Source organism: Ipomoea nil, unplaced genomic scaffold, assembly GCF_001879475.1.
Source record: "Ipomoea nil cultivar Tokyo-kokei standard unplaced genomic scaffold, Asagao_1.1 scaffold2647, whole genome shotgun sequence".
Lineage (NCBI taxonomy): Eukaryota > Viridiplantae > Streptophyta > Magnoliopsida > Solanales > Convolvulaceae > Ipomoea > Ipomoea nil.
Window position 1 is genome coordinate 2,284,032 of NW_017619075.1, and position 20,465 is coordinate 2,304,496.

Genomic DNA, 20,465 nt, shown 5'->3' on the forward strand with positions numbered 1-20,465 from the left:
CTCTGCTATCTTGAAGCTTGCGCCTTCTTCACAAACACTCTTTTTTTTCTCGAATCCACAGAAACTAGAGAAAATAATCTGGCTTTGTTGAGCAGAAACCCAGAAATTGAAAAGCATTGGAACTCACATGAAATGACCAAGCTTTGTTGAGCAGAAATTCGTAGAAAATTTCTCAACTTTTTGAAATCACAGAGTTGAATGAAGAGCTACTGGCGGTGTTGGGCTACAAGGTGAAGACTTCGGATATGGCGGACATGGCTCAGAATATGGGATTTCCCATCTTTGTCTTCTACGGCTCACTACAACCCTTCTGATCTCACCGAACGGATCCAGAGCATGTTCTCCGAGCTCAACGCCCCCTCTTCGTCCCCCAATTTCGACGTGCTTTCCCAGCAGTCTTCCTACAGCGCCGTCAGCGGTGAGATGATGCTCACCGACGAATCTTCCAATATTATCAGCTTTTCCAGCAATAAGCACAACGGAAATGGTAGTAGGAGGATTTCCGGTCATGATTTGAGGGCGATTCCAGGCGGTGCTATTTTCGGTAATAGCAAAGACAAAAATCCTCAACCGGATCTGATTTTAGCGGTGGAGATTGGCGGCAGAGCGGTGGCTACAAAGACTCCTCGATCGGTGATGTTGGTCGATTCTCAAGAAGCAGGCGTTAGGCTTGTCCAAGAGACACAATTACCCCCTCTCAAACGGAGCATCTAACGGGAATATTGACGGAGGATCAAAATTGTCCTCGTCACGATAAGAGTTTTCACAAATTGTCTGATTTTTTTAAAGATGACTAAAATTGTCCGTGTCACTATAAGTCTAGGACCAAAAATGTTTTTTGCTCTTTTTTTTTTATATATTTTTTCATGTAAGAAAATTAGATGGGTTACTTGTTAGAAACTTGTTGAACTTGCTAAAAATGCTAGATAAAAAATAATTGAGAGTATAATGATCTAGATGAACCATATTTTAATTCATGGTGCTAGATGAACAATCAATGTTAGTACATGGGTCTATTTGACACTTCTGCCATAAAAGAATAGCTTAAGGTGGGGCAGTCCCAATTAAATTGGTCAAGATATTAATTTAGTAACTACAAAATTATAAGTTTGACTATTTGAAAACGACCTATTAACTTTCTTGATTTGAGCCGATCAATTATAAGTAAATCTTCTAATTTACCTCCTTGAAGTCATATACCGACTAGAAACACAAGAAGGATTAAACCAATGCACACCGTCGATATGCATGCATTAGAAGGTTCCTCGTTGGTGATTGAAAATTCACTTCTCAAGCATTGTTAGACTTCCTCACATAATACGAATATATAGTTATAACAGGGACCAAGGTGCATTTTGCTACAATGCTACATACACCTAACACATTTCTATTTTTCTTTATCTTTATATCTTTTGTTTTCAATTCAAATTTATTTTTCTCTTTTTTTTTTTTTACAAATAAAATTAATATATAAAATATAATATTAAAATTTTCTAACTTAGATCTTTTAAATGACACTCATATTGATATATTTCTTTTTTAAAAAAATTTATATATATATATATATATATATATATATATATATATATATATATATATATATATATAGATTTTGAATCAGGTGCACACCCCCCCTTCAGCCGAGCACATGAGAACCCTTTTTAATCGTTGATTTATTATCTTGTACGGTCGAGATGAGAAGCAATTTTATTAGTATAATAATAAAGTCATTACTTTAGAGAGAGAGAGAGGGGTAAATAAAGTCATTACTTTAATTAGTATAATAATGTTATGTATATTAAGCTTTGTGCTTTTGAACATATGAAGGACATTATGAACATACTATAGATTGAATGGAAATAAATATGAAGTACATTTAGTTTAGTTTTTATGTGCATTAAGGTTTAAGTTTATAGACATATAGAACAAATATTATGAACATAATACATGACGAATGTTATTAAACATAATGCATCTATAGTATAATGTTTATGTGCATTAAACTTTGTTTTTATAATCATATCGAATGAATATTATGAACCTATTAATCTATTATTGAGTACATGAAAATACATATGATGTACATGAGTAAATTACCGATTTGGTCCCTCGACTATGAGGATTTCACCAATTTGGTCCTCGACTATCAAAATTCCTCAATTTGGTCCCCGACTATGGCATTTTTACTTGATTTGGTCCTAAGTGTTATTTGCTGGTCAAACCTAAAGGGGAATTTGAGGATTATTAAAAAGAATTATTATTACCTCATCATCTTTAATCCAAATTATTATTATCATCTCCAATTTCAAACCAGCATCATCACCATCAACGCGGCGACAGGAAGCGAGAGAGGGAGACCGTTGCTCGCCACTGACCTGCTCTGCTTCGCCGGAAAAGGACATCGCCAGAGTTGCTTTTGAGATGAGAGGGATAGGCGAGGGAGAGAGATAGAGGTCCACCGTCGTGCCTTGCTGCTGCCACTGGTCAACAATTCGCCGATCTACAGTCTGCATCGTCGACGAGTGAGGAGCGAGGGTGAGAGGTCGCCGGAAAGGAGCTAGCTGAAACTAGAAGTCACCGCACATCCGCACGCATCGGTGCTCTACTCGCCCACTGATGTAGGGTTATAGTTGTTGCTTGAAAGACAGATGATTTCTCAACTCATTGCTCAAATTTTCGACTGGAGTTGTGCAATTAGGGTTTCGTATTTGGGAATTCAACAATTAGAAGGTTTTGTTTGTCTGAAATAAGGCAAAGCGTGGAAATAACCTAGACAATCGAGAAAGGAAATAATGTGCAATTACAAAAATGTCCTCAAGTTTATTGCCTTAAACAAGCTGGTTTGACTTTACAAATTGGTGAAATCCTCATAGTCGAGGGACCAAATCGGTAATTAACTCTGATGTACATTTAATTTAGTATTTATTTACATTAAGGTTTACATTTATGAATATATAGAACAAATATCATGAACATAATAAATGATGAATGTTTATAATACACCTAGTGGGAGTCAAACCCACAATCACTTGATTAGAAGTCAAGCGCCTTATCCATTAGGACATAGGTGCTTATTTATTTTTAATCTCCTTTTAATTATATTGAAAGTAGCAGTTTCAAACTTTCAATCCATTATTTATAGATTTTGTTAAGAGCAATTACCAATTTTGATCCCACGAAAATTAGCAAAATGACAGTTTTGGTCCACATGTTTAATTCCTACCAATTTTCATTAACGACTATTGTTTTAGTACCAATTTTCATCCACAACTATTGTTTTAATGCCAAAACTCATCACGCCGGTCACCCCTTCGTTTAAAACATGCCGAAATATGAAATTATTAAGGGTAGTTTCGTAATTTTCAAATTAGGATCCCTATTTGAGCATAAATAAAGGGATTTAAGCAATAAGATATGTCCCAATTCACAGTTTTCTTCCTCAAATTAAAGGTAGGATGAGGAGGAGAATTGTGAATTGAGATCGATCTTATGGCTTAAATTCATTTATTTATGCTCAAATTGAAATCTTAAGTTGAAAATGACGAAAATGCCTTTAAAAGTTTTAGATTTCGGGATGTCTTAAATAGATGGGTGACTGACGTGATGAATTTTGGTACTAAAATAATAGTCATGGATTAAAATTGGTACTAAAACAATAGTCGTGGATAAAAATTGGTAGAAATTAAACATGTGGATCAAAACCGTCATTTTACTAATACTTGTGGGACCGAAATTGGTATTTGCTCTTTTGTTAATATTAATAATTTATTTTGAATCTTCAAATTATTAAAGGACATATTAGTTATTTCGTAAAATTTTCCCAAATTCTCTTCATGAATCTTCATATATACGCTACCCTTATTGCAAAATAACATCCTATGTTACAAAAAAATAATAGTCTAAGTTGCATTTGTTTAACAGACAGTAAAACAACTAAAAACATCTTTGGGTTGCACAAAATACAACCTAATTTGCAAATGGTTTAATGGGCACCCAAATAACAAAATGATAACTTGAGTTACATGGTTAATTTAACAAACAAAAAATAAGTTTTATCTAAATACATAACAACATGCTTTCAATTATTTTGCTTCTTAAATTTAGAATGATATTGTTAGTGATTTTTGTTAGTATCGCCTAATAACAAATGTTGGAGGCTTCACTAAATCTTCCCGAGTGTATTGGCTAATAATTGGTGTTTCTTCGATCCTAAGTAATCTCTTACTTGTCATTTTTTATTCTCAAATTCCTCCTGAATCAAAACAAACAAGTATTTAGCAATGGTTTTGTAGTAAGAGTAGCATATATTTGAAGATTCATTGAGGGAATTTAGGAAAATTTTACAAAATAACCAATGTGTCTTTTAATAATTTGAAAATTCAAAATAAATTGTTAATGTTAACAAAATTTACAAAAGTAATGGATTAAAAATGTCACTTTCAACATAATTAAAAGAAAAATTTGTATAGACTAATAATTCATCGACTGAGTTTACAATTTAAATTTAACAAAAATTGTGACTTTAAATTTGAATGTCAAAATTTCAATCCTCATTTCCTCAATTGTAAATGTTCTATTAAAAAGTCCCAAAGACTTTTCTCCCTTTCATTGCTCAAAAGAAACATGAGCTCAATGATTTCAATTTTCATGTATAAAGATCCTAAACCATAAATGTTGAAGTGTGCCAAGTCTTAAAACTGCATTAAAAAAATGAATAAATAAAAAAGGAAAATAGCATTTCATTCAACCATTCAGACTTCAGCAGTCTAACCCGTACTAAAAAAAAAAAAAAAAAAAAAAAAAAAAAAAAAAAAAAAACAAATCCTCAATAGCAAGGACAAAAGTTAATTTCAGCATAATACTTTTGAAACACTAGAACAAGGTTCGATGCACATGGTCCATTTCCAGACCTCCCTCCCCCACTAAAAAAGAAAAATAACATTACTTATTCATCAATTCTAGAAATGACTAATAAGACTTTCCACAGTGTATCAAACTTCCTGCCCCCAGAAAAAGACCAAAGATTGCTGCACTGCCAACAGTTGTCTGTCCAATGTGCCTGATTTTCAAAAGACCGGGCACCTGAATATGTCATAAATAAAAGTGTGATAAATATTATGCGGAAGAGATAATTATGCATATTTACTCTAACATGTATAGAGAGGGATGAGGAAGAAGGAGGTATTTAGTCGAACCCTACTGTAGAAAATTCAAATGCACAAAAACAATGGCTTCAACTGGCCAAATCATGGCTCAATGGTGGGAGAGACATTTCTCCTTTGATTTCTAATTAATCTAGTTTGACTAAAGACAGATATTAAGCAAAGAAAAGTTGAAAGGGATGATCTTTACGTTATTTGGGATTTGGTAGAGACTATGAAAAGAAATAACTTTGTTCCTACAGATTACATATCAAATTCCAATGTGTAGTAGCATCATCACTAATGAGTGACCTTCACCTCCTTTCCAACCATTTGCTTCCCTGCACTGCACGACTACAGCATCTTGTCTAACCTAAAACTCTAATTAGAACGATAGTCTCATCTTAATGTCAACCAAAAAAGCAGAGTCAGGCTTGTAATGGTCCACTGTGATGTTGATGATGGAAAGGTTTCTATTCATGAGTGCAAAATAGGACTAAACTGCAATGGACAGATCTGTGTAGTATGTGGGTATGTTATGCCAATAGCTTGCATCTTTGACTAAAACCTAGGCACCATAGAAGAAAAATAAATAGGAATAAGGGTCAAATATACCATCGAACTGCACAGGATAATGCAATTAGGCCATTGAACCTAAAAAACCAACAATTGAGTCCCTAAACTAACCAATTTCAAACAATTCTTTCAATTTGTAGGTTTCCAACCGGTCATCCAACCAAATTAATTATTTTTAAAAAATAAAATTTAAAAAATAATTATTTAAATTTTTTAAAAAAAATAAAAAAAATAAAAACAAATTCCTGCCGGAGACGAGGCCGGTTTCTTCGTCTCCACGGCCATGGAGACAAAGAAACTCTTCGTCTCCGGCCGTGGAGACGAAGAAACTGGCCGGAGACCGCCCGGATTCTGTTTTTTTTTTTTTTTTAAATTTTAATAATTAATTTTTAAATTTTATTTTTAAAAAAATAATTAATTTGGGAGGATGACCTGTTTGAAACCTTCAAATTGGAAGAATTGTTTGAAATTGGTTAGTTTAGGGACCCAATTGTTAGTTTTTTGGGTTCATTGGCCTAATTGCATTATCGTGTGCAGTTCGATGGCCTATTTGACCCTTATTCCAAATAAATAAATGTAGAGCTTGTTGGGAAAGGGTCTAGGGTTCTTCAAAACAATGGTGGAGTGGTTCTCTTGATAATTTGAGAGCTCAGATTATGGACTAGGGGTTGTTCTGGCTCAGATTCTGGATTTGTCCTCACTTCTATTAAACCATTACATTCATATTAGACATCAAACCAGCAGTTTAACATTTATGGCGGCCTATACACAACTTACTATAGCATTGTCCCCAATTTACTTAATAAAATAATAATTAAAACATTGTACCAAATTCCCAATTTTGGCTGTGGATGTGTAATCAAACCAATATAGAAAAATGAAATTTTCAAAAAGAAAAAACTATATGGCAAAGATATCATCCAAGTTAAAAATGCACAGTTTTATTTAAGAGTTATTCCCCCAGGAGCAAACAAATTAGCAAAATTTTGAAAACCAGAAGACAATGGCAAGTTCACAACCTAAATTTCTAAAAACAAATTAGAGACTTCACCTTGTATCTAATAGCCTCCACAGTGCCCCATACAGCACCTGCAAACAAACATAAGAATCACATGCTCATTTGGAATAATTAAGAACTAGTTTATGCAACTGCAGACGTAGAAGAACACATTTGACATTTCTCAACTTAAGATTCCCATGACCAAAAAAATTATTGGATTGTTTCAGGGTAAATGTTATTGTTTGATTTTCTCTTCTCCCAGGAGCATTTGAACCCCATGTCTTGCTATCTAATACCATGTTGAGACAGCTAAAAACAGTGAATAACAATTTCAGGACCAGCATGGAGCAAAACTTGTGATATGATAGATATTCTTCCCTTGTTTTTTACTCACAATTCATTCAATTTGTTATCATTCCTGCTACTGTGCCCAATGCATCAAATTTAAATTCAATCAATAATTGTGCCTGTTCTAAAAATCTAGGTCATTAGCATCAAGCATCAACAACAGAGTGACTCACAACCCAATGACAATCAAGTGATTTTTCATGGATAAATAGCAGAAATATAGAAAAATTAAAAGAAAAAAAATACTGTTTCGTACTAGTGTGGTTAACAGAGCAATGGAGTGATCAAAAGAATAGAAAATAGAAAGCCTAAAATCAACGATAGGACTACTTCTTTGTTTCGTATTTTCCATCGGATGTGGGAGAAAGTACTAGGAACTAGAATAGTTGACCTAGAGCTAAGATTTAAGGAAATCGTAGAAGAAATTCGTACCTACAGCGCCACCAACAGCGCCGCCGACTGCCGCCCCGGCGGCCACGCGTGCCAAACAGCTGCTTTCCCTAGCCATCTCTTTCTGGGTATAGTAGGAGCGAGGGCGAGTTTAAAGGCGCTGGAAAAAATTAAATTAGAAAATTAGAATTAATTTATTTTAAAAGATTTAAAACTATCAATTTCAATCAAATTTATTTATAAAAAAAAAAAAAAAAAAAAAAAAAAAAAACTTATTGGTAAAAGATGCAAATAATATTTATATCGGGAAAATAACATTTTTTCCCTCTGAGTTATATACTTATAGCACTTTTTCCCCTGAATTATTTAAGTGGCAGTTTTTTCCTGTTAATTTTTCTTCTTTCTTCTCTAACAAATAATGACCACGATTTGGTTCAAACTGAGACACTATAGCAACCAAACCAAAATATTTCGATTATAATTTAGAATCAAAATTTGATATTTAAAGTTTATTAAAATCACGAACTGGAACGGTCAGTTTATGTTTCGAACTGAAAATATATATATATATATATATATATATATATATATATATATATATATATATATATATATATATATATATATATATTTATTTATTTATTTATTGTTGAATTTAGACTATTTTAAAAATAAAAAATAAAATTTTAAAATAAAGTTTGAACCAACAGTTCAAACTGGATCTGAAACCGTGAACGGCGGTTCAAAATCAAAATCAAAATCAAAATCAAATTAGGTTCGTTTCATGCTTTTAATAAACCGAAATCCAAATATTGAGTTCTCGATAATCATAACCGGAAACTTTCAATTCGATTGTTATAGTGTCAAAATGGTCATATGATCCTGAGAGCCATTTTGACGTGGCAAAAAAAAATGTTAATAATTTACAGGTTAAATCTTCATACTTCAGTTTTGCAAAGATTCCTCTGTTCTACTGCCGAATCACGGAAACGATTAGATGTTCACATTTCAAATTCTCTTTCACCTTGTTGCTTGAAATATGTAGAATACAAAATTATACAAATTGCTGATAAAGTGTATGATGATTCCCTCGGGCTTAACCTGACGCGTACAAGTAATGCGGAACTGTATGTATGTTATTCTCCTTTTAGCCGATTTCTAGTATGTGTCCCATCCAGGAATATTAGCAGTTGCTTCATTCACCATCTTCACAAGTCTTACCTGCAATATCATACATACATTATACAATATCAAAAAACTCCCCTTCTCTTTTTTTTGTTTCACAGCTTACGCCAGAATAATCCTAAGCCCCCAGAACTCCGGTTCAAGAGCCACTAGCCCACTAGAGGAGGTAAATCGCGAATCACCCCGTCAATCCCCAGGTTCCCACCCCTTGCCTGCACACTATGCGCACAAGGAGTCTTCATCACCTGGTCTCCCAATGACTCCCCAGGCTCCTGTGGGATTCGAACCCCCACATTGCCGCAGGAGTAAGACTTTAAGATGATCGGTGGAACCAATTGAGTTAGCCCCGCGGGGCATCAACATTCCTTTCTTTAACTTTGTGTGGAGTGGAGTGAAATGTTGGATGGAGTTGCGGAGCTAGGATTTATGTTAGTGGGGTCGAAAAGTAAATGATATCTTTTCAAATTAAAATGGTTCAAATACAAAAATGCATCATAAACCATAGTATTCACATATCAAGAGTCTGGAAGTAAGCACGAAGAGTTACACATACCACGCTTTCAGGAACCCCTGGAGGAGGCAAAGAGAGGTTCCTTGGTGGAGGGCCTCGGAGATACGTCCTTTTGTCAAATCTCCACTCTCCAATCTTCCCATATGTTAGTTTTCCCTGTTATATCATCAAAAGAGTATAGAACTAAATGAGGACAACTATCACTTTGATATATGATTCATTTCAACGAGGGAGAGAAAAGGCAAGACAAGCTCGTGCCACAAAAACTGGAATGTAATGTAAGGAAGAATCATAATTGAAATTATGAGAACTAATTACAGTACCTTCATATCATAATCACAACCATATGTATAGTGGATGATGAACTTTTCACCAATCTCCAGGTCCCATGGAGGCTTTAAAATATATGATAAATGCTTGTCAGTAAGCAATTAATTGAGGATAACCAACAAAAGGGGAAAATATATAGCTGTCCCAAATACAGACCTGTAGCATGAAGTCCTTACGAAGATTATGCCGCACACCATGCAAAGCAGATGCCACTGCATAGCCATACCTGAAATACAAGGAAATTGCAGGTGAACACAACGATTTGTGAGAACCCAAAGATATTTTATAGTTTATTCAACATTGAAGTGGCAAAGTATAAACAACACACATTTCTAGGACCCAGCCAAATGCCTTGTCAGTTTCAGGATCATCTTTCATCCTTAGAGAAACATTCATCCATGTTGGCGCAATTTGCTCCAGAATTGACTGACAATAAAAAATGACAGTAATATATGCGGGTAAGAGAAAAAGACTAGCTCAGAATAGCAATGCATGTAATAATGAGATATAAATTGTTATTTATGGTGTATAATCTATCAAAAGTGACCAATCCCATCAAGACAGTGTGGTCCTTAATTGGTTTTTCTCATTTAATTTTCCGACTTGAAGTAATTGTCTTTGCAACAAGCAACTTCTTCCTGACATTCGTGCACCTGGGGAGGGTCTCATTTCATCAGAAACAGCTGGTACTCTCTAGCTTGGGCAGTTGCTTCGTGTTTCTATAAGGAGGTTTTGAACCTTTACTGGTTTACAAAGTCACCATAGCATACTAATTTTATTTAGCATATTTCCTTACCTTCTTGATTATTACTGGAGAATTGCCAATTGGATCGACATTAGATACAGGACCTTTCTCCTGTGGGTAATATTTTCTTATGATTTTCTCATTCTCAGTGGGTTTGATGTAGAAAAAAGGGAATGCCGCTGGATTCCCTCCTACAGCCAAATTTGGCAAAGGATTTACAAATATGTGATCAGGTTCTGCCATTAGAATGTATCTGCATCAGTGAGCACGTAGTACCATTAAGATAAAACAAACAAGATGAAATAATTTTTCAGAAATAGGCATAAATCACATACTCTTCCTCAATCGCTGCTTTCTCCAGGAATTGCACAAATGCCCAGGGCCGGTTTAAGACAACGTAATCCTGCACAAAACATTCATGGTTGGTTTAGGTCAATGTAGTCCTGCACAAAAATATTCTGTAACTATGTTTTATCTCGAACTTCTGCAATAAGACTATGATAGCCAGACTTTGTATGCATATTGATGCAGTTATTGCCCAACTCAAAGTTCTTTTGTTAAATGTTATATTTTGGAACATGTGAACTGCCTAGCTCTATAGAAATGCCTTGCATAATGTATGGGTAACATATAGTATAGATCAAAGGGAGAGAAATGGTGCATTTTCGGCCCTGGTATAATATTCTTCCACCTTGATCCTATAACGGGAGGAAGGAAGATATAACAGGGATGGCACAAAACGGTGTTGGGACACATCACATAAGAACACGGAGCAAGACATAGTGTTAATGGAAAACTAAAGACCCATAGCTGTAGATACAAGTACAACAGTTCTGGCCAATGCTCATTGAATAACTTCATCCTTGTATTCCACAACCCAACTACTACTTCTTCTTCTTTTATTGTGAATGTACTATATGCAAGAATTTGGCATGTTACTGCTCTTAGTATATTGTGTATAACAACCCAAAATGTTTCAGGATAGGACATTTGGTGCCGTATGGGCAACTCAGTTGGTTCCTCGGTGGTAGATTATGGGTAAGGACACATAATTGAGACCTGACCACGGTGTGGGAGTTCCACCCAATGTGGTAGGCTCCTTGCGAGCTCCAGGCACTAGTTTTCCTATCTAATGGAAACTTAAGTTACCGTGATTTACACCTCTACAATCCTATCGAGCCGAAATGTGGGGCCCAGGGCGAGGGAATTTTGCAAGGATAGGACCTTTGGTCTTTAAAGGCATGCCCTTTTTTTGGTAATTTTCTTGTTAGTCTCAAGGAAATTATATGAAATTCTCATAACTTTCATTTCATTTTATCCTCATTAACAGCTAAGTATACCCTTTCTAATGCATCTTTTCCTGATGAATTCAAAAGCTATGCTGCAATAACTACTTAGTACTTTAGCAATAGAAGTAATTGAATGAATTGAGTAAAAGGAATTCTGACCCTGTCGAGGCCGTGAGGGAGGGGATCAACGACGAAAGTAGGGATCTCGTCCATAAGATCATCGGGGCGGCCCGAATGCAAGACACGGGTGAAGCCGCCCATGTCGGACCCGGGAGCGTCCTTCATCTTCTTGTACCAGTAGTACATGATCCGGCACTGCCACTTGCTGTAGGGCGCATCGGTCGCCGTGAGAACGACGTGAAATTTCCGATTGCCGCCGCCGCTGCGGTAGTGGAGGAGTGGAATTAATAGATTGTAAGTGGCCAAGAAGGAACACAATGCTATCAATATCAGCACAAACGGCGATACCGATTGACCGCCGGCGTGCTTCCTCCCTCCGGTCATCTTCTCTCCCTCTTTGACGTTGCTTGCATAGCTCCAGCAATTGACTTGGGGAGAGAGAAATAGAGCAGCCGGAGATCAGACGTCACTCAGACGTGACCTGGTCAATAACCCGACAGCCATTTCATGGTCAACGGTTCCAAGCTTAAGAGCTTAGACCCCGGTTCGATCTTTAGGTAAGTCATTCATCATAACCGCTCCGGTTCAGTATTTTGAAACCATTATTTTGAAGTCTTGAACATAGTCTATACAAATAATCTGCCTTGTCCCATAATTTTATTCATTCAAGACTTTGGTATAATTTTTATTATACTTTTTAAAAATTTAACAATTCTGTATCAAATTTAGAACATTTCATTGTGAAATACTCCCTCCGTCCCATTTTACTTATATTATTTTTCTTTTTAGTTTGTCCCAAAATAGTGTCATCTTTCTAAAATTGAACATCACTATCACTCTACATTTTCCAATTTACCCTTTTGACTTTTCAAATTTCTAGAGGTAAGTACAATTGTACTTTTTACAAACAACACCTATTTTTGAAGGATAAAATTGGAAAGTTAGTAACATTTGTTTTGTTGTATTAAAACCCGTGCAAAAAGCAAGTAAGACAATCAATTAGGGACAGAGGAAGTACATGGTGTACAAAAATTAATCATTTTGATTAAAAATACTCTTTTTTTCAACTAGGTTTTTATCTACTTATATACATTTGAAACAAAATAATGTGGCTGAAACTTATATCAAATGATTAAGTAGATGAAAATGTATTTCCACTGAAGTTAATTGACATAAATTTCCTTCATGCCTCCTCACAATTTGCAATTTTGGATTGATTGATTCATTTTATTATTTTCAATTTTCAATTTTTTTCTATTCATGAAAAAAAAAAAAAGATTTTGAGAAAAATATTATAAATATTTTTTTTGTGTGACAACATAAATTCCAATGTCTCAATAATGAGGTTGGCTCAAGTTATACAAAAGGCCAATATAGTAAAGCAATCTTGGGCTTTACCCACTAAAGATTGGGCATTGTGAGGCCAACCCAAGTATATTACAGACGTTATGCCATGGAACCGTGTTCACCATTAATGGTGAACACGGTTCCAACGTTAGTACACCGTTATCTTTCTTTTTTTTTTTTTCTTAATTAATTGTGTGACTTTTCTTCTTTATTTTCACATTTTGCGGTTTCACTTTAATTTGAGGCGAACAAAGATTTCGGACATTCATAAATTATGAATTCATGCCTGCACATTCACTTTGGAACCATGCCTACACATTCCTGTCCGAAATCACGGACATCATAAATTATGAATCCATGGCTGCACATTCACTTTGGAACCATGCCTACACATTCACTTTGGAACCATGAGATTATGAATTTTCTGTTATAAGATTATGAATTTTCTGTTATGAGATTATGAATTTTCAGTTATGAGATTATGAATTTTCTGTTATGCGATTATGAATTTTCTGTTATGAGATTATGAACTTTCATAAAATTCATAATCTCATAACAGAAAATTCATAATTTGATCAAACGCGCGCGGTTAACTCCACATCCGCAAAATTTTTTTTTTTTGGCCTAAAAACGACGTCATTTTGCCTTGTGTTCACCATTCTCGGTGAACACGATTCCATGGCCTTAGTTCTCACATTTGAGGGCTACTGAAATATAAAGGAAAAATAAGTGGGTCAGTTTATAAAAATTATAAATTTAAAAATTTGTTATATATATGTGTGTAAATTAGTTTAGATGTGGTGTTGTTTTTTCATGCGGTCGTATGGATCCTATCAAAACTATCAGACGGATGTAAATCAATGAAGAGGAGAAAAACACGATGACAATAATTATGTAATTGTAACGACCATGTATGTTTAGGCAATGCAAATGTGCTGATGAATAGTGCATTTATGAGTGCTATGTGATGCATTGTGTGGTGCTCTGTGGTGCACCACCAAGTGACTGAAAATCAATCAAAAGATAAAAAATGTAGTGATATTTAAATAATTTTGTGCAGTATGTATATTTCGGTGGTACACTAGGTGTTGATGTGTGTTGCATTTATGAGTGTTATGTGGTGCACTTATGAGTGCTCTGTGGTGCACCATCAAAAAGGGAAAAACTGTTGTGGGTTCAATAGAGCGTTGAGTAGTACCATTGGACCAACAGGTTTATTGAACCTGTTAACGGATTTGACACGTAGTTTACCACCAAAATATACCTGATGCATAAAATTATGAAATTATCAGTGCCTATTTTCTCTTTTTCATTGATTTTTATTCAATCGATCTCGATTCATTTTACGATTCTAATATATTCACATAATCGCATGTAAGAACAGCGCCGCACCAAAACATGGACCTATATATATATATATATATATACATAAACAACTAAAAAGTATATTCACCGCATGGATTAAATGCTCTGGTCTTACTAACCGACTTGTGTGTCTTCCATCTGAGCAAAAGGGATAAATGCGGCTCGCCATCATATCCCCAGTAGCTTCTGAAGTTGCAACAACCAAAGTTTATGCATTAATTGACGCATGGCAACTCAGTGTATTGCCATCTGTTATATATATCTGTTTTTCGTAACCAACCATATATGCATCTTTGAATTAACCAGGCCGGCCGAAAGGACTACCTACTGTTACTATAGTCTCCATTCAGATTTGACTTTTGAGGGAACTATATATGTTAAGGAATAAGGATCCAGTTCCATTCTGGTTGCTATAGCCTAATTGGATAAGTGGAAAATGGAAATCATAAACAAAAACTAAAAAGTTCATCTTCGGGCCCACAATCGAACTTGGAGCCGAAATTGTAACCGCCCAAGGAAAACTTTGCTTTTAGCTAGTCTCAAATTTTTAATCATTTTGATACCGTAAATATCGCGATACGTGTACGGTATCGAATACGTAGTATTTGAGCTAGGGATCCCTGACAGTAGGTCGGGAGTCTCCCAGTCAAACAGCGTGAGTCTTAAATAGGTGAAAAGTTCTCCTTGCAGCAATAAATGTGATATTTATAAGGGAAAGATGAAATAGGATCAGGGCTCTCGGTATGTACAGCACGTGACGGGCATGTAACGGTCAGGCTTAGGGTCGAAAGGAGCCTTGACGCGTGGTGTTATATTCCTGACAGTCCCATCATCACGCTTAGAACTGGCTGTTCACCACTGATCTAGGGCGATCGGTCAGTCCCGGTCTAGGGGACCGGTGGACAACCCATTGGCAAGGTCAGCCGGGCCAGACGATCGAGAGAGGTTGCCTCGACTGGGTAGGTCGGTCTGGGACCCGTCGGGACTGGAGGTTCGATACCGATCGTGATATCAATTTTAGAAGGTCAGTATACGGAGACAATATCACTGTCACACTTAAAAGTTGAAACCAAATCATACCCAACTAGGGTCATTATAATATATATTTTTTAAATGGTAAAAAAATTCATAATCATTATTCAAAAATATAAATTAAGTATATCTCACATCATGATTTTAATTGTCAAATACACTATAAGAAATAAATCAATTTAAATGATTTATAATTGATTAGTTCAAATCCATAGTCATCATTACAATATTCGTATTATGTTGTCAATAAAATAAAAATAATTATGGTTTGATGTGACTACTACCCTACCGAACTTTAGAGTTTAGACAATTAATTATAGTTTACTTTTTTGTATTGGAACAAAGATTTTCAATTGGCAACTAACTTCAATTCTTAGTTCTAATCCAGAAGTTATGAGACAAGAGTAGTGCGTGAATTCATTTTTTTCCATTTCTTTAGGAACATGTTTGGTTCATGGAATAGGTGGAAAATAAAATATCATTTTTAAAAATAAATTTATTTTATTATTTATTTTGTCATTTTATTTTATCGATTAAAAAAGTATATATGAGGTCTTTGTATTATATTATTTTGTTTAATTTAGTAATTGTTCAATTTAGTTATTGTATTTTAAAAAGTAGTGCAATTAATGACAATAGTTAACGATGTTAATATTACCTTTAACTTAGCTTATGTGGTGTTGAGATCATCACTACCACATCATGATATTTATATCCCAACTCATATATTATTTTATAAATATTTAAAATTAATTATTTTTACCACAAATATATTACATTAATATGTCTAAAATAAATAATTACAAGCATGATAACATCAAGTGTTCAATCAAGTGAAAATCTAGCAGATTTATTAATTAAGTCTTTACCTACATCTACCTTTGAGAAATATGTTCATAAAATTGGTATGCGTAGGTTAGGAAGGTTGTTGTCTTCAGAGGGAGCAACGACATCTTGATGCACATGAATTAGCGGTCCAGAAGATCGACAACCCTTGCAATCCTGAAGATTGAACCTAGAAGGTTTATGGTTATACTCTTTTTCCCCTAACTAAGTTTTTTCCCACTGGTTTTTTTTAGTGTAAGGTTTTTAATGAGATAACTAATGCAACACATAATTATCCATATATCATGTACTCTTTTCTCGACTAGTTCTTTTTTCACAGAGTTTTTCTAGCGAGTTTTTAACGAGAAATGATTAATGTGGCAAAATAATGTTGGGAGAGTGTTACAAATATATTATTAATGGACATTATTAGGATTTATTCTTGTAACAGTTGAAACGGTTTTTACAATTTATTGTAAAAATTATTTTGTATCCTATATATATTGTATATTTCTTGTACAAATGAAGTTGGTTGAATAAGAAACTTCTTTTGCCATTTTCATACATCTCTATGACTCTATTCTTTGTTTTTACTTGATGTTCTTTGTGTTCATCAAACGAGCTAAGGCCTGCAAACAAATTTGCATTACAACAGAATGATATTTTTTTTAATTAATTCTTCGAGAAATGTATTATCAAATCATATATTATATATATCTTACCAAATTCTTCCTATTTATCACTATTGCATTACATTTATGGTTGAACACATGTTAGGAGATATAGCTTGTGATGTGACACATGTTGAAGTGTGCAACTCTAACTTAATTATTTGGACATAGACAAGATACCATTATACTAAACTAATTAAGATTATGAGATAAGGCATTATTGTTTGGTACAAATACACATAGTGGAGAGTGGTAATTGGTGTCCATTAAGTAGTGGGTAGGATTTCAAAATTTAAATGCAGAAAACAAGTGAAATGTCAAAAAGTGGCATAACTAACATTCCCTGTGAAGACTTATTGAACATTCACAAGAGTATTCTCATGTGTCAGTCACTTCATTCATTTTTCATGCACAAACCCTTGCTTCACCCATTTTCAGTACACTATATTATATTCCAGTTAGGGGGTAGGTATGCTTTTTTTTTTTCTTTTTAATTGTTTTCTCTGAAAGATGGTGGTTTAATTTTGGTCTCCTAAGCATGGTCCTACAATAAAAACTCCTAAAAAGCATGGTCCTACAATAAAAACTCCTAAAAAACTACTAATTTAATTGCTCTTAGACACTATAACGACAGAAATATAATCTATAATTCTAAATTATTACAATTTATATTTAACATGTTTATAAACTAAAACTATAAAAAATGCCACCCCAAAAAAAAAAAAAAAAAAAAAGAGAAACCAAAATTGTTGGTTTACGAAAAATTAAAAGATCACTAATGTTTATATCATTAAGTGAGTGATTAAGGTCACTATTTCCTATAAAGGAAAAATCTCATTTTTGGTCCCTCAATTAGTGCTCGAAATGCAATGTGATCCTCACTTTTTAATTTGGACAGAATTGGTCCCTCAATTATTCCACCGTTAGTCAATTTAGTCCTTCTGTGAACAGTGTTAAACGGATTAACTCACAGAAGGACTAAATTGACTAACGGTGAAATAATTGAGGGGCCAATTCTGTTCAAATTGGGAAGTGAGGATCACATTGCATATGGGCACGAATTGAGGGACCAAAAGTGCGATTTTCCCAAATTATATATATAACTAATGTAAATTTTATTTAGGGGAAAGCGCACTTTTGGTCCCTCAATTAGTGCCCCATATGCAATGTGATCCTCACTTTCCAATTTGGACAGAATTGGTCCCTCAATTATTCTACCGTTAGTCAATTTAGTCCTTCTGTGAACGGTGTTAAACGGATTAACTCACAGAAAGACTAAATTGACTAACGGTGGAATAATTGAGGGACCAATATAATTCTGTCCAAATTGGGAAGTGAGGATCGCATTGCATATGGGGCACTAATTGAGGGACCAAAAGTGTGATTTTCCCTCTTATAAATATAAGGACATAAAATGGTACTTTCTAATTCTTTTTCTTTTTAATTTCATTTTATGTGTGTAACCAAATACATTCAATTTGAAATATTAGATTATATATGGGCACTAGCAATGAGTGTGAATTGTAGACTGATATGTACATTTTCACATCATTTTAAAATCTTGGTAGGTTATAAGGATTGCAACCACACCATTAGGGAATTTGCAATCCTTTCATCAATCTTGTGATGTCTAATTTCATTTTTAATAAAATTAAATGTTATGTTTAACATTAAATTATATTTTGAAAGTTCATTGAAATTGCCAGGATGCAGAGAAATATATTAATATTAGTGAATTGTAAATATGATGATATAGTTGTATCACATATTTTTAAAAGTGATAAAGTATTTCAAAGATGTAATAGTCTTAGTAAAATGTCATTTGTACCGATAAAGTGACAAGCGTCAATATATTATTAGTTGTCCATGAATTAATTGATCACCATAAATTAGTTAGAGGGATTTTTTAGATAGTTTTTTTCGGTGTAAAAACTTGGATGGAGATTTGCAACCGCTGGGGGTGGTTTTTTTTTTTTTTTTTTTTTCCTGCAAATGCAAAAGTGTTGTGAGGTTCGTTAAAGCATATTAAAAGTCTAGCAAGTATTGCAGGTGCGCGTCATAGTGCACGCGCCAGTTGGACGCATGAATAAACTTTATTTTATTTTATTTTAAAGTTAATGTCATATGGGGTCTTCCGAACTAGTATAGTGATTTTGCCACGTTTAGTCCTAAATTTTCAAATTGACAATACGTGGTCCTTGGACTTTTAAGTTGCTACTATCTGTAGTTCAAGTTAATTACTCATGGTCTTTCAACTTTCAAAATTTAACCAGCCGTGATCCTCCTACAAGGACCATGAGTGGTTAAAATTTGATAGTTGAAGGACCATGAGTGGTTAACTTAGACCACATTTGGTAACAATATGAAAGTCGAAGGACTATGTGTGATTAATCTGAAAGTTTAGCACTAAACATGGCAAAATCACTATACTCAGAGGACCCCAAATGATATTAACTCACTGTTGCAAAAATCGTGCCTATGCGCCCGGCTTCCTAGGCGACCTAGGCGCCTAGCGATTTTTTCAACATATATTGTATTAACTATTTTATTTTATTTACTTTTTTGGTCAGATTTTTTTTCTTTCCTTTTTTCTTCCCTCCATTTTTCCTATTCTCTCTTCCTCCTCTTTCTTATTTGACAGTGCAAAAAAAAAAAAAAAAAAAAAAAAAACTCGCATTTGTTGTGGTTGTTCTTAATACCCCGAATCAGCATGTCGAATTTATAAAACTTGGTTTGGCAAATACTTATGTTGACACACATCTACTTGCAATATTTAGTAATGTAACATACTAATATTTCAATGGTAAATATACTTCAAATTACACTATAATATGATATAGCTGTGTAAGCTATTATAGAAATTTTTATCCATCTCGTATACAAATGTAATTGCATTTATGTACAATTAATTATATGCCATAATGCCAATGACCTTGCGGTCTAATGACACCAAGTTGCTTCTCCATGTGGGAAGTTGTGGATTCGAGCCTTAATGGAGGTGATCTCTTTGTGCTTCAATAGGTTGTATTCATTAATATATAAATTTTTACTCCGTACATTTTTTTTGTTAGACCATGAAGTGTCTTGAGCAGACCCTAACTGTATGAGGCACCTTTAAGGTCGTACCATACTCAGATTAATCCTCATTCGCACCAGGCCCCTACACCAGCATATTAGTACTGAATACAATATAAATGTCGATCAATATTTAAAATTTTTGTTTATAAAATATATTTTTTTAAAAGGGGTTAGGTTCTCGTACGGACAATCCTTTCCGTGTGACCGTGTGGTCACTTACCATTAGGTACGCATAAATACACTACAAAGTGTTCGAAAATGCACAATTAGGTGTGGTACGGTGTGGTGCATTTTGTGGTGCATTTCTGAACACTGTGTGGTGCATTTTTTCATACCTAATGATGAATCTGCACCGACTATACAAAGAAGCACTGTACTCATTTGAACCAGTATCTTTTAAAAAATAAGTAATAATTTGGGTGTAAAAATGGGGAAGGGTAGTGTGATGAAGAGGAGGTGTTAAAGGTGTGAATGGTGCATGCCAGGCATGGGAAGAGCAGGATCTAGCTGTT

General features: G+C 34.4%; 2 protein-coding genes, 1 long non-coding RNA gene and 1 other non-coding gene across 7 annotated transcripts; all 4 read right to left on the reverse strand.

Annotated features, from left to right (window-relative positions):
• On the reverse strand, nt 1-19,325 carry LOC109154514. The gene is made up of 3 exons (XR_002049732.1): nt 19,315-19,325; nt 12,526-12,532; nt 1-78 (listed from the first exon to the last, which is right to left on the reverse strand). It is a non-coding gene; the product is annotated as an uncharacterized LOC109154514 (long non-coding RNA).
• On the reverse strand, nt 2,999-3,071 carry TRNAR-UCU. Its single transcript has one exon. It is a non-coding gene; the product is annotated as a tRNA-Arg (tRNA).
• Nucleotides 4,724-7,615, reverse strand: LOC109154513 (reactive oxygen species modulator 1). Of its 2 annotated transcripts, XR_002049731.1 has the most exons (4): nt 7,498-7,615; nt 6,769-6,806; nt 4,815-5,082; nt 4,724-4,770 (listed from the first exon to the last, which is right to left on the reverse strand). XR_002049731.1 is itself a non-coding variant. In XM_019302267.1 (3 exons), the coding sequence occupies exons 1-3, from the start codon at nt 7,571-7,573 to the stop codon at nt 4,969-4,971; spliced, it is 228 nt and encodes a 75-aa protein (XP_019157812.1). In that variant the 5' UTR covers nt 7,574-7,615; the 3' UTR covers nt 4,813-4,968. The 2 variants fall into 2 exon arrangements, 1 of the variants encoding a protein (XP_019157812.1); XM_019302267.1 differs by lacking the exon at nt 4,724-4,770 and having other exon boundaries at nt 4,813-5,082.
• LOC109154511 (hydroxyproline O-arabinosyltransferase 3-like) lies at nt 8,286-12,173 on the reverse strand. 3 transcript variants are annotated; one of them, XM_019302265.1, is made up of 9 exons: nt 11,675-12,173; nt 10,562-10,629; nt 10,278-10,479; nt 9,810-9,907; nt 9,638-9,707; nt 9,475-9,546; nt 9,194-9,307; nt 8,587-8,676; nt 8,286-8,525 (listed from the first exon to the last, which is right to left on the reverse strand). In XM_019302265.1, the coding sequence occupies exons 1-8, from the start codon at nt 12,017-12,019 to the stop codon at nt 8,614-8,616; spliced, it is 1,032 nt and encodes a 343-aa protein (XP_019157810.1). In that variant the 5' UTR covers nt 12,020-12,173; the 3' UTR covers nt 8,286-8,525; nt 8,587-8,613. The 3 variants fall into 3 exon arrangements, with proteins under 3 accessions (XP_019157810.1, XP_019157811.1, XP_019157809.1); XM_019302266.1 differs by having other exon boundaries at nt 8,286-8,676; nt 11,675-11,897; nt 11,984-12,170; XM_019302264.1 differs by having other exon boundaries at nt 8,286-8,676.
• Nucleotides 19,326-20,465: the final 1,140 nt, after the last annotated feature.

What these genes read in the sequence shown, in the direction of transcription:
- LOC109154513 (XM_019302267.1), bottom strand. Translation starts at nt 7,573, where the DNA reads ATGGCTAGGGAAAGCAGCTGTTTGGCACGCGTGGCCGCCGGGGCGGCA. An exon ending in CGCTGTTGGTGGCGCTGTAG is followed by an intron (nt 6,807 to 7,497) that starts GTACGAATTTCT and finishes GTTTGTTTGCAG; the next exon opens with GTGCTGTATGGGGCACTGTG. An exon ending in TGGAGGCTATTAGATACAAG is followed by an intron (nt 5,083 to 6,768) that starts GTGAAGTCTCTA and finishes TGACATATTCAG; the next exon opens with GTGCCCGGTCTTTTGAAAAT.
- LOC109154511 (XM_019302265.1), bottom strand. Translation starts at nt 12,019, where the DNA reads ATGACCGGAGGGAGGAAGCACGCCGGCGGTCAATCGGTATCGCCGTTT. An exon ending in AAAGCAGCGATTGAGGAAGA is followed by an intron (nt 10,480 to 10,561) that starts GTATGTGATTTA and finishes TCACTGATGCAG; the next exon opens with ATACATTCTAATGGCAGAAC. An exon ending in CAGGGGTTCCTGAAAGCGTG is followed by an intron (nt 8,677 to 9,193) that starts GTATGTGTAACT and finishes ATGATATTGCAG; the next exon opens with GTAAGACTTGTGAAGATGGT.